This window comes from Lytechinus pictus, chromosome 3 (genome assembly GCF_037042905.1).
Source record: "Lytechinus pictus isolate F3 Inbred chromosome 3, Lp3.0, whole genome shotgun sequence".
Classification (NCBI taxonomy): domain Eukaryota; kingdom Metazoa; phylum Echinodermata; class Echinoidea; order Temnopleuroida; family Toxopneustidae; genus Lytechinus; species Lytechinus pictus.
In genome coordinates, this window is record NC_087247.1 from 5,077,097 (window position 1) to 5,093,531 (window position 16,435).

The following is a 16,435-nucleotide window of genomic DNA, read 5'->3' on the forward strand; positions in this document are numbered from 1 at the left end:
GTATCCTTTATTTTTACGTCAGTTTAAAAACATTAATACATCTCACAATTTATATTCAGGACAGCTCTATAATGGCAACGTGACTGCTTTGATGGTGACGGTGACCAAGGTAAACAGAAAATGCTAGAATGATTTATATGACCTGAATCGTTCTTAGTGGTATTTTTTCAGGCTGTATTTGATTAAATATAATGCTAACAATCATTTTTATCTACTCAGGGTATCTTCGGTACTTATTGGCAGTATTCATGCCGAGTGGTCCTGGCTCGTGTTGAATTTTATTTAACCTTGCTTTGATTTGTAAAAGCAGAAGGGGTAATAAGAAGGCGGAAGGACCCCTTTTATTTATGTATTTATTTATTTATGTATGTATTTATTTATTCACGTTTTATTTCAACAGGGAAGCCCTTTCAGTTAGCAAACTGTAATTCATTTTAATTTCATATAATGTGAAACATTCTTATCAAAATTTAAAATGTCTGTGATAATTGTTTATTATTGCATTTTCTTTACTTCTAACGTCGAAAACGTCGTTAAAGATTGTCTTGTCAACGGAATATTATTAACGCAATATGGAAGCCTTCATAGTAAAAACGCTGTTCAAAATTTCATAAAACGCTGTTTACGATGACAACAGAACATGATTTATCATAAGTGTCGTTTAACCACTAACCAATTTCTTACTTTTTTTTCCCTTTTTTCTTAATTTCTTTCTTTTCCTCCATTATTTTTTGTTTGTTTACTTTTAATACTCATTTTTTGTCAATCTCTCTCGGTCTGTATTCGCGTGTACAATATCTTGTGTTATGGCGCCACCTACAGGTCGGTCGAATTTGATCAAAACAATCTTGTCAAGATGGCAGCGGTGGTGGATGCGGTTCCCGAACCAAAAGCCTGTGAAATGAATGAAAGTGGTGCAACGAAAGATGAGATCGAAGAAGTTGACCCCGCTGATCCACAAGCATCTGAGGGCAAGAAGAAAAGAAGAAGAAAGAAAAAGAAAAATACAGGTGACAATCGTGACATGCTTTTTCAAGTAGCCCGCATTGCTGCATGCGACAGTGGCTGGCATGCATGGCCTGGGTCCATGCACCATGCCATTGCAAGCTTGGCTCGCGTGAAGAGCGCGCGCCATCGCAGCGGCAGCAGCGAAGGCCTAGACCTAGTGCTCTCATTTTCATTGTCATTGACATGATCATCACTCAGATCATGGCTGTGCATGTGCAGACCAACCGTGCATGCCCCGGGAGCTCTGTAATGTAATGTCGCGTGTATGGTAGTTAGCATTAACATTTTTGGAAAAAAAAATCATAAATTCAATCATGTCTTAAACATATTTACTTTTACTTTAGTTTTACTTTTGTTTTAGATCAAATTAACAGAGCCAATATGGGAGACTCCAAGTCCAATATTGGAAACAATTTATAAGAATCCAATATCGGAGACTTGCTTTTCAATTTCAAAAGGACCAAAGAAATCAGAACAAGATTAGAACATAATTTTTCCATCCAAAATTTCGTATCACTGAGGTCAGAAGCCCATTTGTTTTGTGTCAAAGACAAAGTATCAAAATAAAAGTAGTGTGTGTGAATTTAAAAGTAGATGCATAACCTTGTTCATTGAATGAGTAGATGGTGAATTTTGGGTGAAAAGGGTTGATTTTTAATGAGGAATCTTCCAAACTGGAGACTGTCTCTGAAATTGGATACCCAAATTCTTTACAAAAGTCTCTGATAAAGATATTGGAGATAATCTCCCATATACAGTAGAGGCGCTGGTCAGAAAATTGGGATCGTCCCAGTTTACAGGGACTGTCTCAGTTTATAAGGATTTCTTCACACAAGAAATCTAGGAAAGTTCATTCACCTGTCAAGTGCCGACACCAATCAAGTGTGCTAGTCAATGTAAACATATCGGGTTTCATAACAAGATTATTGGAAGACAGTAAGTCATGAAAAATAGACGGTGAACTGGGGGGAATTGAGGTCACTGAATCTATTTTTAGCACTCTCAATTCCCGTAATTGCTGTCTTTGTCCCGTAGGGGGAAGTGAAAAAAAAAACGTACCCATAAACAAGGACAGTCTCAATTTATCAAGACATGATTTGTCTTGGTTTATGAGGATATCCTTGTTTTCTGGGACAATCCCAATTTTTGGACCAGCGCCTCTACTGATATAGGAGACTGTCTCCGAAATTGGCAGTGCGCCTCTACTAGCTGATTAAAATTAATTAAATATCCACAACTAATACACAGATGCAGGTCTACAAACAAATATTTATTTTTTGGCCCAGATTTCTGACATTTATTCATATTATCAGATTATCACTCATGCTAGTCATGCTCATTATTTTATTGTTGACATTCACCGACATCAATCTCTGATCACGTTTGCACCAAGGTCTGTACCACTTGCCCTCTTCACCGAGGAAAAGTTTTTTTTTTTTTGGGGGGGGGGGGGGGGGTGGGGGGGGATTTCCTTGACAAGTGGATAATTTATCTAGGCCTAATTGTATCATGCATTATAAAAAATGTGTAGATCTATGGCACGTTGCGATTTTACATAGACTCTACATGTCAAAAAAACACGTCTGCAATGCAATATAAACTTTTTTGATTAATTAACCTTGACAAGTTGAAATGTTGTCACACAAGTCACAATGGAATGGTTGTCACTTGTCAGACTAGTAAGAGGAAAGGGAAAACCAGTCATTACTGGAGAGATGTGAAGAAAGAAAGCATTACGGTCGGTGTGAACAAGGTCACGTCAGGAGGTTGCTTAACTAAGGCAGGAAGGAGGGAGAGTCGTCATGGCACGATAGTCCTCGGAACGGAAAATGCCGACTAAAATAATCTCACAATGAATAGTTTTAAATTGAAAGTAGACCTAAGTATTCTGAGAAGAATAGAATACAATATGTTTGACTTTCACCAAAGTTACGTGAATTTTGAAATCTTTTTTTTTCAATCCTTTCTTCAAAACATCAGGTGAGGGCAATGAAGGGAGTGCAGTGAATGGGGAGATAGAGAAAGTGACAGAAGATCTGAAAAATCAAAAGATTGAGGATAAACAGCCCAATGGTGAGTGCTACAATACATTCTTAGAAATTCTTTAGAATAGATCAAATTAAGAAGACATGGAATAAATGATTTATAATTCTTATTTACTTAATTTGTTGCTAGTAATGAATTCAATGTTTGACCGTTCTAACAATTCAAGAAATCCTATAGAATTGTTATATGTTGATGAAAATTTTCCCTGGAAGATTATCTTCTTTATCTACTTTTTAATGACTGGAAATTAAGATAAACCTGATTTTGGATTGAAATTTAATGGTTTTGTAACATGTTATTTTGTTTCTGCTGATCAGGTATTGATGTAATCTCAACCCCCCAAAATATACCCAGATGAAATCATTTTGTCTTGGAAATATAACAGAACTCCCCTTCTCAGGGTAATAATATCCAAGTCTTTGGGAAGCACATGAAGACATTAACCTTAATATAATGGTAATCAGGTATTGACATATGGACAAAAGTAATTTCAGGTCACTAGGCGAAGGTCAAAGAACTGTTAACAATTGACCTTTGTACTTCTGAAACGCCATGGAAGGAATTTGAAACATCACCCAGTGTTAGGTTTTTCTTGAACTTAATTTTACCTCTAATCCTCTGCCAGGAGAAGCAAACATCCCTGACGATGTAGAGGATAAGGAGGAGGATGGAGCTGGTGGGGAGGGCGGAGCAGAAGGAGGAAAGAAGAAAAGAAAAAGGAAAAAGAAGAAGGCAGGTGGTGGTGAAGGAGGCGAGAATCAAGGTGCTGAAAAGGGCAATAGTTCACAAGGTTGGTTTGTTTCCTTCGTTCAATTAATTTCTACTGTCACTGCGTCTTGAAACCATCCCATGAGTTGTCTGGATTTCTTCATTTCTTGGCCCCCAAGGTCAGTTTGACACGCTCTACTGCAGCTGCCCACCCCTACAGAGTCACTGTCCCAAAGTCAAACACTTCTCTTTATATACCAGGGACGGGTCGGCTGTGGAATTCACTTCCTGCCATCATTTACCCTTTAAATTTCTTGTATTGATCTAGTTCCACTAGAATGAATCAAATCCTGTAAAAAAATCATTTGATCTAATAACTGTGTAGTCTAATCGCCATTTAGTCTATTCACCATGTTTCCGTATTGCCTTGTGGATAGTAAAATAGATTCTAATTCTTTCTGCACATAGATTAGTTGCAGCAATTCATGAAATATCTTCAGTTTCCATGTTTCTGTTCGGTGAGTGTGTAGATAAAGATTACACGGTTATTTTTTTTCATCAGCTTGGGAGTGTAGGTAGTAAATCCGTATGAATCATGGTGTAAATTTTTAGTACATGAGGGAGTTTATATTAACCCCCCCCCCAAACAAACACATTTTTTTATTTCATTGAAGCTCATGGATGTTACTTTAGCTGCAAGTAAACTTTTCCTACACTGGACCACTTTGAAGTAAACATGATGACCAAGGATGCCAATTTTCTGGCTAAAGCTAGAATTCCATCTCTCCATTTTTGTAAATTACAAAATATATCAGATATTCCCATTAAATATGATTAAATTTGAGGAGGAAAGACCCCTCAGATATGCCCAGATGGCAACAGAGGGCAGCCTTGCACATTTCAAGGGACCCAAGCCGATGGACTTTGCACTTGCATTTTGGGCTCGTGTCATGCGCAATGCACGCATAATCTTCCTTCGAAATTTTTTTTAGGCCCTGGAGCCATTTACCACTGGCATCCCTGGATAACTATTAAATGTGCTTTTATTTTTTTAATTATCATGCGCTATCATGTGCTCATTCTTTTATTCCTGTATCATTTGTAAATGAAGCAAAGAGCAATAAGCAGACAGACCCGCCCACTGTGCCGATATCAGAACTGTTCTCTGGAGGACCTTACCCAGTCGGACAGGAAGTGGTTCACCCAGATGTTGATGGGTAGGTAGGAGGTCCAGTGTCTAAAGCAGTGAAGCCTATTCAGACATGGTGTGTCACAGTTGGGCAACAAAATAGCTCAACATCATCTTGTATCAATGAGATATAAGCTGTGTCAAAATATGTCTTCTGACTGCAAGGTAACAAAAAGCTGTTGTCCAATCAAAACTTGCATATCATTATAAACATGCCGAATGTTGTGCAGGTTTTGCGATCATCATGATGAAATCATAAGATGTCATATAAAATGGGTCTTTCATTGTGATGTGTTGACTGTTTCCATGTACTGTTCAGACCATTTTAAGAACTTGATTCATGAAAGATGTGAGGAGATTTGTGCCAGCATGACTTAACACTGAAAATTTTACAGACCTTTGTTTCACCATATCTTCACAAGGCTTAATGTTTGACTAAAATGGGAGATATATAATGCAAATTCTTCTCTCCTGACAAAAAAGTTTTTTGTGCAATGAGCCTTACTACACAAATATTTCGGCTTAGGAAATGTCATATCCAGGTGTTTTTGTTACATAGGTAGAAAATTCCATATCATATTGAAGTTTCTTATCTTTTCCAAACTGGGCAACAGTCAGCATCATAAATTTCTTAAGCAAGTGTAATTATTTATCATACAGTACATAAACATTACTAATTTTTTTTTAACTATGCATATAGGCAATCGGCGCAATGGAGAGTCACAAGTGAAGAAAAGAAGGCATTGGACAGATTACAGAATGATGTGTACAATGAACTGAGGCAGGCAGCTGAGGCACACAGACAAGTTAGGAAATATGTACAGAGTTTCATCAAACCAGGCCTAACAATGATAGATATATGGTAAGACAATGGATGATATCAAGTTTGATCTTCACTGTGCCCTGTCTTACAAAGAGTTGCGATTGATCCGATCGATCACAACTGCAACATTAACATCTAAAATATACGTTTCTTCAAAATTATTTCTAGATATGTTTTTTCATACATTCATTGTTTTCTTGACAGTTCAGTATGATTCTCTTGGGTTACAAAGGACATTATGCAAATTTTCTGGAGACAAAATTATGACACTGATGGATTTCCATAGAGTTACGATTGATTGGATCAATTGTAACTCTTTGTAAGACTGGACCCTGGTTGTGGTGTGGGAAGCTGGTGTTGATGTGAGAAGCAGGTGTTGATATTGGAAGTTTGAAAGTTAGTGTTGTAAGTTTGGAAATTGGTGTTGAATGTTTGTGTCAGTGTTGTACGTTTGTGTTGATAGTTCACATTGGTATGGGAATCTGATTTCAGTGTCGAGAGTTGGTGTTGAAAGTATGTGTTGTTGGATGTTGGTGCTAGAAGCCGGTTCTGTTTGTTTTTGGAATTTGGTGTTGATGTTAGAAGCTGGTCTCTGTGTTGGAAGTTGATCCTGGTGCAGGAGTTGTTCTTTTAAGCTGCTGTTGATGTTTAGACAAACGAACACCAGCTACAACACTTTACTTGAATTGAGACTGATGTTGGATTGCTGCTCTTCAAGTTTAGCTATAAAAAAGATTTTGGCAATCTTTGTTATGGCTTTGTTATGTAGTTCATCAGATTAATACTCTCAACACCAATTCAAATTGTGTGCATATTTCTGTATTCTGGGGGGGGGGGGGGATTGGTCCTAATGTAGGCCTATAAGATTGACACACTGGAGGAAACAGAGACTAGGAATATTTTTTTTCCCTTCCGATAGGTCAAATAGTCATCCTGTTAAGGAAGCTTACAACTAATAATGACTTCACCAGGCGAGGATTTTTTTATCACTTTTATTGTTTCCAAGGTCATATCAAGGGAGAATGAAAGGAAATTTTTAAGGAAATAGTTTAAAAGGAGAACCAGTTCATAAATGCACAAGTCCTGGTTTTGTACTGTTTTGAACATTATTACTTTGCTGAATGTTTTATTACATCTTGGTAAGCATGTGGACATACCAATGCAATGTGAACCTTTAACACTTCTGTATATCCCTAGAGTGACCTTTAGAACCTGTATATTCAATTTTTCCTTTGTACTAAAAGGACTAAATGAATGAAACCTAGGTTTGACAGGGTTATAAGACACTGTCGTGAATATCAACCAGATTTCTAAGTTGATATGAAGTATGTGAAATACCTTTTTCACATTGTGCTGCACTCAACCCAGGTGAGGTGTGTGGCAGGATGGATTGCTTGATTGCGCCCAGTGCTGGAAGCAGCAATTCGAGCTACACCTGGGGTACTAACAGTAGAGATTACTTCTACAATAGCAGGTGCAATATGAATGCCTATTGATACAATCACCATACCCATTCTCTTATTTGTTATTTTCCATGTTTTTGCAGCGAGAGATTAGAAACTGCTTCTAGGAAACTGATCAATGAGAGTGGCTTGAAGGCAGGTCTAGCATTCCCTACAGGGTGTTCCAGAAATCACTGTGCTGCCCATTATACACCCAATGCTGGCGATCCCACGGTGCTAGAGTATGATGATGTCTGCAAGATTGACTTTGGCACTCACATAAATGGTATGATGTCTGTTAAGGGTATAGATAGTTGTGTTTGCTGTTTAATAGCTGGAAGCATAGCGCTTACATGTTCTTCAGTCCCACTTATTATGTTTTACGAGCACAGGGATAAATACTCTTAGGGGCATTTTCACGGTAACTGAAGTTACACGGCACAATTTTACACACTTTTCATTGTGTGTAACGTCAGTTACCGTGAAAATGCCCTTAGGTAAAAGCCTCAATATATTCCCTAGCAAGTTATTTTCTTACCAGAGGAAACTATTTTCTGTGTACAAAACTTATCAAAGAGATTTCCAGGCCTGAAGACAATCTTGATAAGTGATCTCTGGTTTTGTGTTCTGTGGATATGATTGTCTTTGACTTTGATGTTAAAATATGAAGTAGGCCTATGTATCAGTACTGTACATTGCAATGTTAAGCATTCAAAATTTGCTGAGATTGTTTTACAAATCGAGTGCATGTGTTGCTTAATCAATTTTGATCTGTAAATAAATGTTTGTTTACTGTGTCTTTATCATTACTAATCAAAACTGGTGTTGATGTAGAGTTAATCATACAGGAATTCTGCTTTTATTTTCAATAAAGTCAGTACTAGTTTCTAATATTTAGAGTACATCTGATTATCTTTTGTTCTCTCTCAGGTCGTATTATTGACTGTGCCTTCACTGTCACATTCAACCCAAGGTACGATCAATTGCTGGCAGCCGTTAAGGATGCAACAAATACAGGCATCAAGGTATTAATTAATCCATTAACTAAAGAATTCTGGAAATTCCATAAACGTTGTACAGGGACCACCCGAGGCTTGTGGGCATTAGGTTAAATATATCTGGGCACCGTCTTACAAAGAGTTACGATTGATCCGATCAATCGCAACTATGGAAAGCCAGCAAAGTCAATATATAAAATACATGTTTGTTCAAAATAAATTCCAGATATGAATGTATATCCATAAATTCATTGATTTCTTGTCAATTTGGTGTGTTCTCCTTTGTTTACAAAGGACATTTTGCAAATTTCCTGTAGAAAAAATTATGACATCGATGGATTTCCATAGACTTGAGATTGATGGGATCAATCACAACTCTTTGTAAGATGGGGCCCTGCTGTTAGTTATTCACTGAAGATGCATTTAAAATAAAGTCAAGTATTTGTTAATATTTGAAACATCAGTTTATTCCCAATCGCTTGTCAGTTAGTAGCACTTAGAAACATTTGTATTAAGTGCTAACTAAATATCGCTTATTACAAGTATGCATACAGTGTCACCAGGAATTGCTTATTCTCTGTATACTATTCTCCTGTATTATAATGGAAATTGTACACATATTCCCCGGTGACACTGTTGAAATCAACAGGAATTATAATCTTATACTGGATTTGAAGTAATGAAAGCGATTCATCATTGTACATAGCACCATATGTACCTAGCACTGTAAAAAATGGGAATAGGAGAATGAAGAAAAGATGAATAAAAATTTTGGATTCTTTGCTTTGTAGATGCATTAGTTCTGTATGTATACATATTCCCGAAGCCTCATGATTGACTTACACATTTGCTAGGGGGGATGACACCTCAGTTGAATCAAATCAAACTATCGTAGCACTCATGTCCTTTGGCAAGGCATTTATATACATTTGCCACTCCTCCCAGATGTAATAAATGGGTATCAGGTAGAAAGAAATTCCTTAAATGTTTGATCAACTATAAATCAGGGTAGCTGTGCTAACGTGGGGGTTATATCATGCGGCGCTTATTAATTTTCGATTGCACATTTCATAAATAGCATTATCATCACAATCATTCTGTTGCATATTTTTTTCTCCAACCAATTTTGATTGCTGTTGTATCTATCCCTGGACAGGAAGCTGGAATCGATGTGAGATTATGTGACGTCGGTGAGAGGATACAGGAGGTGATGGAATCCTATGAAGTGGAGTTGGATGGCAAGACGTACCAGGTGAAGCCCATCCGCAATCTCAACGGACATTCCATCGGACAGTACAGGATACATGCTGGAAAGACGGTACCCATCGTCAAGGGAGGAGAGGCAACTAGGATGGAGGTAAGTATTTTTTTTATTGCTCATAAAGTTTTGATAGGTCTCAGAAAATTATTTTGCTCTGAATTATTACCAAAATTAGAGTAAGGTTCGCAATTCATTCAGTTCAGTATTTCTTTAATTCTTCAATTCTCACTTGCAGTGCGTGCTATCATGTTTAAGAGAAGGTTGTTGACCTGCAAACTTTGGCAAATGAAAAAAGAGGCCTCATGACAATGAACACTGATGGCACATGTATTCAAATGAAATGCTTGAATTAACTTGCACCATAATAAAAGCAACACTGAGATTAAATACTACTCTCTCCATCATCTCTCGGGGGAATATTATATCCAATTTCATCTTCAATTGCAGTTTTTATATATCTGCTTATTTGTTCTCTGCTTGTGTCAGTTGGCCTCCATGAAAATCTCTGAAACCTGATTGGATCTTTGACACAAAAATATTCTCCAAGAAATATTCTTCCACAAATAATGTGTTTCAAAATAAATTCAGTGTGAGTTATGGTCGTGCTTAAGTGCCAACAAAGACCTTCACGACTGACTTACTGACTTAAAAGAGTCCTATTTTGAATAAATTTGTAACAGCATATCAAAATATATGGCTAACAGTATTGCTGCTTGGTTGTAAGATATGTTTTGCTGACTGGTTCATCATTTCTCATAATTTATCTTTCACAGGAGAATGAGTTCTACGCGATAGAAACATTTGGAAGTACGGGTAAAGGCTTTGTGAGAGACGACATGGAATGTTCTCACTATATGAAAAACTTCGAAGTTGGCCATGTTCCTCTAAGGTATGATCAAGACTAGAAGCAGTGAAATCCATTTGCAACAATTTTGAAACCTGTCCGAACTCGCAGGGATCCAAAAGTATACCCTACTGACCAAATGTATAGATATTAAAGGCCATTTGTTTGGCAATAATTATATCAAACATAAAATTGTCCTGATATCCTGTCAACAGTCAAAATAGTTTGAATTCAAATATCAATTAGACAAATGTCAAAATAGTTTGAATTTAAATATCAATTAGACAGATGTCAACACTGGAATGTGTGTCTGTACCAGTGTATATGCATACAGTTTGATCACACTTTAGACTCGCACACAGTTTTTTTTATCATGCTAAAAAACAAACTTATCTCTCATAAACATTAAAAATAGATGTTCATCCTTGTCTCCCAGCTTTATCATTTGCTTAAAGTTATGCTGCTGGGTTTGCATGATGTCAGATATAAGGCATGTAAAAGGTTTAGAATCCGTAAGAGAAGATATTCATTAAGATAAGGTACTCTAAACTGCTATTTTCTTAATTGGTATTGGGGCTGTTCCTCACCTAATTAGGGCTTTTCTTTTCTATTTAGCGAGTTTTTTTTAGTGCATATCACAAGATTCAGCAATGCAAAGATTCAGTAGCATTAGTCCTTATATAGGTGTGCAAACATTTTATTGGGCTTGTTCAATAGGCATGTAACAATTTATGGAGTATATAAATGATTTTTGAATGAGGATATTTAAACTTTCTTGTTTTGAATTTGTGGCAATATTTAAGTTAATAGTCTCTAAGAATAATGTTTTTGGGATATTTGTTTAGAGCAATTTTGGCTGCAATAGGGGCAACATTACCCATTTTGCCCTGGGCCCCGTCTTACAAAGAGTTACGCTTGATCCGATCAATCGTAACTATGGAAATTCATCAGTGTCATAATTTTTTTCTACAAAAAAACTTGCACAATGTCCTGTGTATGCAAAGAGAAGCGCAGTGAATTTTCAAGAAAACAATGAATGCATGAATATACATCATAGCTAGAAAATATTTTGAACAAACATGCATAATAGTTGATGACGTTGCTGGCCGTCCATAGTTACGATTGATCGGATCAATTGTAACTCTTTGTAAGACTGCCCAGGATTATTTCCTATTTTGAGCTTGACAACAATTTCCTCCTCTTTTCATGTCTAGGATGCAAAGATCTAAGGCCCTTCTAAAGACTATCAATAATAACTTTGGGACGTTAGCCTTCTGTCGCCGATGGCTCGACAGACTAGGTGAAACCAAGTACTTGATGGCTCTCAAGAATCTGTGTGACACAGGTAAGCTTGATAGTTCAGTTTCAGCTTATTTCCACATCTCGCCTTAAATTATAAATTTTACAATATTCTGTATGAAAGCGAGGGACTGGCATTTAAACAGGCATATGTGTGTTAGTTTATAGAATATTTGTATTTGATATGGCAGAAAGAAATGAAAGATATTTCCAATTTGGAGACAAAAATAATGAAGTAAATATATCATTTTAATAAATGAAACATTTTTCAAGGTGATAAAATTTCATCTTTTGTGGGAAAATTACACTCAGAATCATTGTTATTTGCACTTTTTATGTATCCAATTTCGTAATTTGAATACAAATTCAGAAGTATTAACTACTAGTATACAAATGTACATGTGTAATATAAAATTACAAACATGTTGTGTGAAAGGGGTCTCAGCTTGTAAGTTCTTGTCTCGATGGCTGATGAGGCTATATTCTAAAGAAACAGTGTCAGAATCTGTTCTGTTGTAGTAGCCTACTGAGCTTGCATTCATCTTCTGTTCCCACTCCTACAGGCCTGGTGGACCCTTACCCACCCTTGTGCGATGCTAAAGGGTGCTACACAGCCCAGTTTGAACACACCATCATGCTTCGACCAACGTACAAAGAGGTAGTCAGTCGTGGTGATGACTACTAGTCGTAGTCAGCCATGTAAATGACCCGTTTTTAATAGTCAGCTAGGTGATGAATACTATCAATAGTCACACCTTGTGATGGTTTCCAGTTGTTATTCACCCATTAGGGGGATAAACTGCCTTTCAAATTGAAAAAAAAAATATAAGGAAAAAAAGTAACAACTAGATCCTTGATAACGATATTCCTGCTGCTGTTTCTGATTTGGAAAACACAACAAACACTAAAACAAGCCTTTTCTGTACTCTCACTGTCATTTCTGCTATACTGTACAAGATTTCCACAGTTGAGGAAAAACCTTAAAATCATGAAATATTTATGTTTGTGGAAACCTGTGTGAAGTGATGGAATATGGGGAGAAAAAAATCAAGGAATCATGGAAAAGAGTCTGTTTAGCTCTCAAAATAGGGGAGGCGCAAAAGGGGGAAGGGGGGCACTGCGATCCTATGATTTTTCAAGTAGTGTGAAAAAATGAGAAAAAAAGGGAAGGAGCACGAAGATTTAAAAAAAAGAGAGGTATTTGTCTTTGAACTGTACATGTTAACCCTTGTTCTTGGTGTACAACATATTTAGTATTTTACATGAGCCCTCTTCAGAGTGGATTTGGCACTATATAAAGCCCAATTATTGTTATGATTAATTTATATATAGACAAGTTAGATATATAAAAAAAAATTTAGTTCCATGTCTCTACTTTGCAAAGTTTTTGTCCCTAAAACCTTGAAAAAAAATCATGATGAGAGGCATTTTTCATAACTCGCCTGCTTTTTTCCGCAATAAGCAGCTTGAACATCTAAAAAGTATGTATTCCAATGAAAACTTTATCAGTTGTCTGAAGGCATGTCTTTTCAGTTTGAATATCTTTCATGTAAATTTGAATCATGGACCTGGTACACATTTCTTTGTCATTCCCCCTTATAGTTATAGTGCATGGAGACATTTTTTTTTTGCTAATGTGTTATACACTATATGAATGTGTTTTATTATCATAATCAGTTTCATATACATGACTACAATTTCAGTCTTTTGTCATGTTTCATGATGTTGTGTTGATTTACTTTAACATGAGAAGTATGATGAATGGCCCTGATTTCTTTTATCTATTCAAACTAAAAAATGTCTTCCATGGAGGTCAATTTTTTTCACGATCATGCTTAAAGTTTCCGTCAAATAAAAAAAAAAACAGTATAATAAATGTTGATTAGAATATCAATGAAAGATGGCTATTTACTGAAAATATGTTTCGTTGTTTGTCCTGTTTTCTTGATTCAAATGAAATGTTGTAATGGTCTCAACTTATGATTGCTTGAGCACTTTGCAACTTGGAGTAAGAATGGAGGAAAGTGTGGGTTGGATGTGCAAACGTTTGATTATTTGATTTGCCCTTAACACGATATTTTTAGATAATTGCTGCATTTTTAGTAGCTGGTGAACAAACATCTCACTTTGATTTGTTGATAAGTGTTTGATCATGGAGCTATAGCTTCATGGTTTGATCATTCTTTACCTGTTCTTTGGAAAGGATGATATTTTACTCATGAATGGACTGAAAATGTTTTAGGAGAGAAATTTCTGTTACAGGTGATGTAAACTTTATTTATTTGCGATCGGCGAAGCAAGATCTGGATGCTGTAATATTACAGAGTGAGATTATTTGAGTTTTTTTTTCTTTCTTTCCTTCAGTGACGTCCATTTGGATTTTTGAGATGGTGTTTCTTTTAAATGGTTACTACAATATTCACAATTGTATAGTGAACATTATTGATCTTTGCATACTTGCATGGTTGCAAGATTGTTTTTTATGTGGGGGGAGGGAGTGGAAAAGGTAGTGGTTAAACAATGGCTTTCTCTAAACTCGAGTAGACTTTAATACAAAATCACAAGAATCAATGATACAATTGATGAATATGAATTTTCAATGTAAATTCTATAGTCTAAAACACTGTTCAATTTTATCATGATTCATTTATTGTTTTAATAGGGTACATGTATTGATTGCATTGTGTAAAAAATCATGTATTGATCTATCATAGTAATGTGTGATTACATATTATGCATCTGGTTCTCCTGTAACTCCCAAAGTTAAAAAAAAAAAAAACACGTTATCCTTTGCTCACATATGCCCCACTCTGTGGAACAGCCTTCCTAAAGAGATTAAAACTTCTGTTGATGTTGAATCTCTCATAATTTGCTGAAAACCTTTCTATTTTCTCAAGTCTCTATGTGCCTTGGTCTCTCTGCAAAGTTTATTTGGCACTGTACAAGTTACATTGTTTATATTATCCAAGTCCATTGGAAGGGCATAGAGACTTTATATCATGTGATATGCACTATACAAGAGCTGCTTATTGTTATATTTGTGTTATTATATGCAAAAAAAAAAATTGAATTGCATGACTTTTTCAACTAATTTGTAATGAATGTACCTGTTACATGTTTAATTGCTCTCTTCACATACAGTGTCCTGAATGATGAAACAAAGAAAAATGCATAATTGGCCCCAGGAATGGATTGTAACAAGTTTTGATAGTACAGAGCATCTAAAGAGCATGTTGGTAGCTAACCAGATATGTGATAACTTTTCAATCATGATGAAAGTGTATGAGTGCTGCCATCTGAACAGGGTTTAGATAATGTAGATGTTCCCTAGTTTGTAGCAGAAGTTGATAACGAACTATTTGCCACAAACTGCTGTAAAAAGAAGTCGGAGAAACACAAATGTACGCTAAGATCTATTTACCTTCAATATTTCTGTGGCTCTTTATTCAGTGCAACAATAAATGTCTTTGCTAGCAGTTTCCTTCATGGGTCATTACATGTATGAAGGAATATTTCTCATTTCATTGTTTGATAAGCTTTTCTCCCAAATCAGTCCATACAAGGGGTTTGATGTGAGAACAGTGTATATGAGGATTACATGTAGGTACTTGTTTCTTGTACTAGACGTTTTGGTATTGCGATCTCAGCTGCATTCAGATGGTGAAAGGAGCTTTGAGAACAGTGTTATTAGGATATATGTAGGTACTTGTTTCTTGTACTATACGTTTTGGTATTGCGATCTCAAGCTGCGTTCGGATTGGTGAATGGAGCTTTGATTCATTCATCTTCTGGTCAAAAGATTGTATGTGCAAACTTGTCCATAATGGAAGATATATGATAGTTTGATATATTACAAATAATGCACAGGTGAGAGTGTGTTAGTGGACATGCAGTATAATCAAAGGTATGTACAATGGCGCAAAAAGCACAAGACTTCCCAGGTGCTATTGCATAGCATTATAAATACTCGAGATGCCTGTTTTCACTGCTGTAATCATGAACTTGAACAGTGCAAGACACATTTTTAGGTGTGATTGGACTTGTATTTTTATGATAATTTGCATGTAATGTCAAATAGATCATGGAAAGTCGTGCAGACTGACACCCCTTCCTCAGTTTTTGCCCAATGGAGAGTGAAGATGTGCAAGACAGTTTCCTAATGTATCGAGTACTACATTGCCAGGGTAATCCTCAGACAAATCTGTCATGTTGGGGGGGGGGGTTATATTGAACACTTTCAGTTTAATTTTTTCTTGAACTTTCATGAATTTTTAAATAAATTTCTGTGAAATCATAATTTTACATGTAGGGATAACAGTTTTACTCGCCGGGCCTGTATTAAGTAGCCAGAACCATGAAAATAACCTGAAATAAGAAGTTGTCAGGGCCTGGAATCAGGCAAAAGCCTGAAGACCGGCATATCTGTAAACTCTATTGACTTAGTTGTAATTGATCTGTAGAACCCATTCTTTAGTCTGACTTTCTCTCACCTATTTAATTTTATGGAAATCTAGAATAAGATATAACTGAAATCATGATTTATTACGATCACTGTTTATCTACTTGCATGCTCAGTGGAATTTCATTGCACCAATACATTATTTTTTTTCCTGGTATACACTGTAGCAAGGTTATAATTTGGCTGTAGGCTCAAATGCAAATCTGATATAATAATATTGCTATGACAAGGTTAACAGAACTGATGTAAGGACTCTGTTAAAGTGAGTTTTCACTGTATAGTATACAGTACATTGTACATTTATCTAGACTAGACTACAGATCAATAAATATCCCTGATGTTGGGGAATTACTCTAAA

General features: G+C 36.1%; 1 protein-coding gene across 1 annotated transcript; it reads left to right on the forward strand.

The window, feature by feature from the left end:
* The first annotated feature begins 819 nt into the window (after window positions 1-819).
* LOC129257942 (methionine aminopeptidase 2-like) lies at window positions 820-16,435 on the forward strand. Its single transcript, XM_064096190.1, has 11 exons — window positions 820-1,010; window positions 2,989-3,081; window positions 3,680-3,844; window positions 4,874-4,979; window positions 5,652-5,813; window positions 7,321-7,502; window positions 8,147-8,241; window positions 9,371-9,571; window positions 10,249-10,364; window positions 11,534-11,664; window positions 12,182-16,435. Exons 1-11 carry the CDS (start codon window positions 857-859, stop codon window positions 12,301-12,303), a joined length of 1,527 nt encoding a protein of 508 aa, XP_063952260.1. The 5' UTR covers window positions 820-856; the 3' UTR covers window positions 12,304-16,435.

What these genes read in the sequence shown, in the direction of transcription:
- LOC129257942 (XM_064096190.1), top strand. Translation starts at nt 857, where the DNA reads ATGGCAGCGGTGGTGGATGCGGTTCCCGAACCAAAAGCCTGTGAAATG. An exon ending in AAAGAAAAAGAAAAATACAG is followed by an intron (nt 1,011 to 2,988) that starts GTGACAATCGTG and finishes TCAAAACATCAG; the next exon opens with GTGAGGGCAATGAAGGGAGT. An exon ending in CAACAAATACAGGCATCAAG is followed by an intron (nt 8,242 to 9,370) that starts GTATTAATTAAT and finishes ATCCCTGGACAG; the next exon opens with GAAGCTGGAATCGATGTGAG.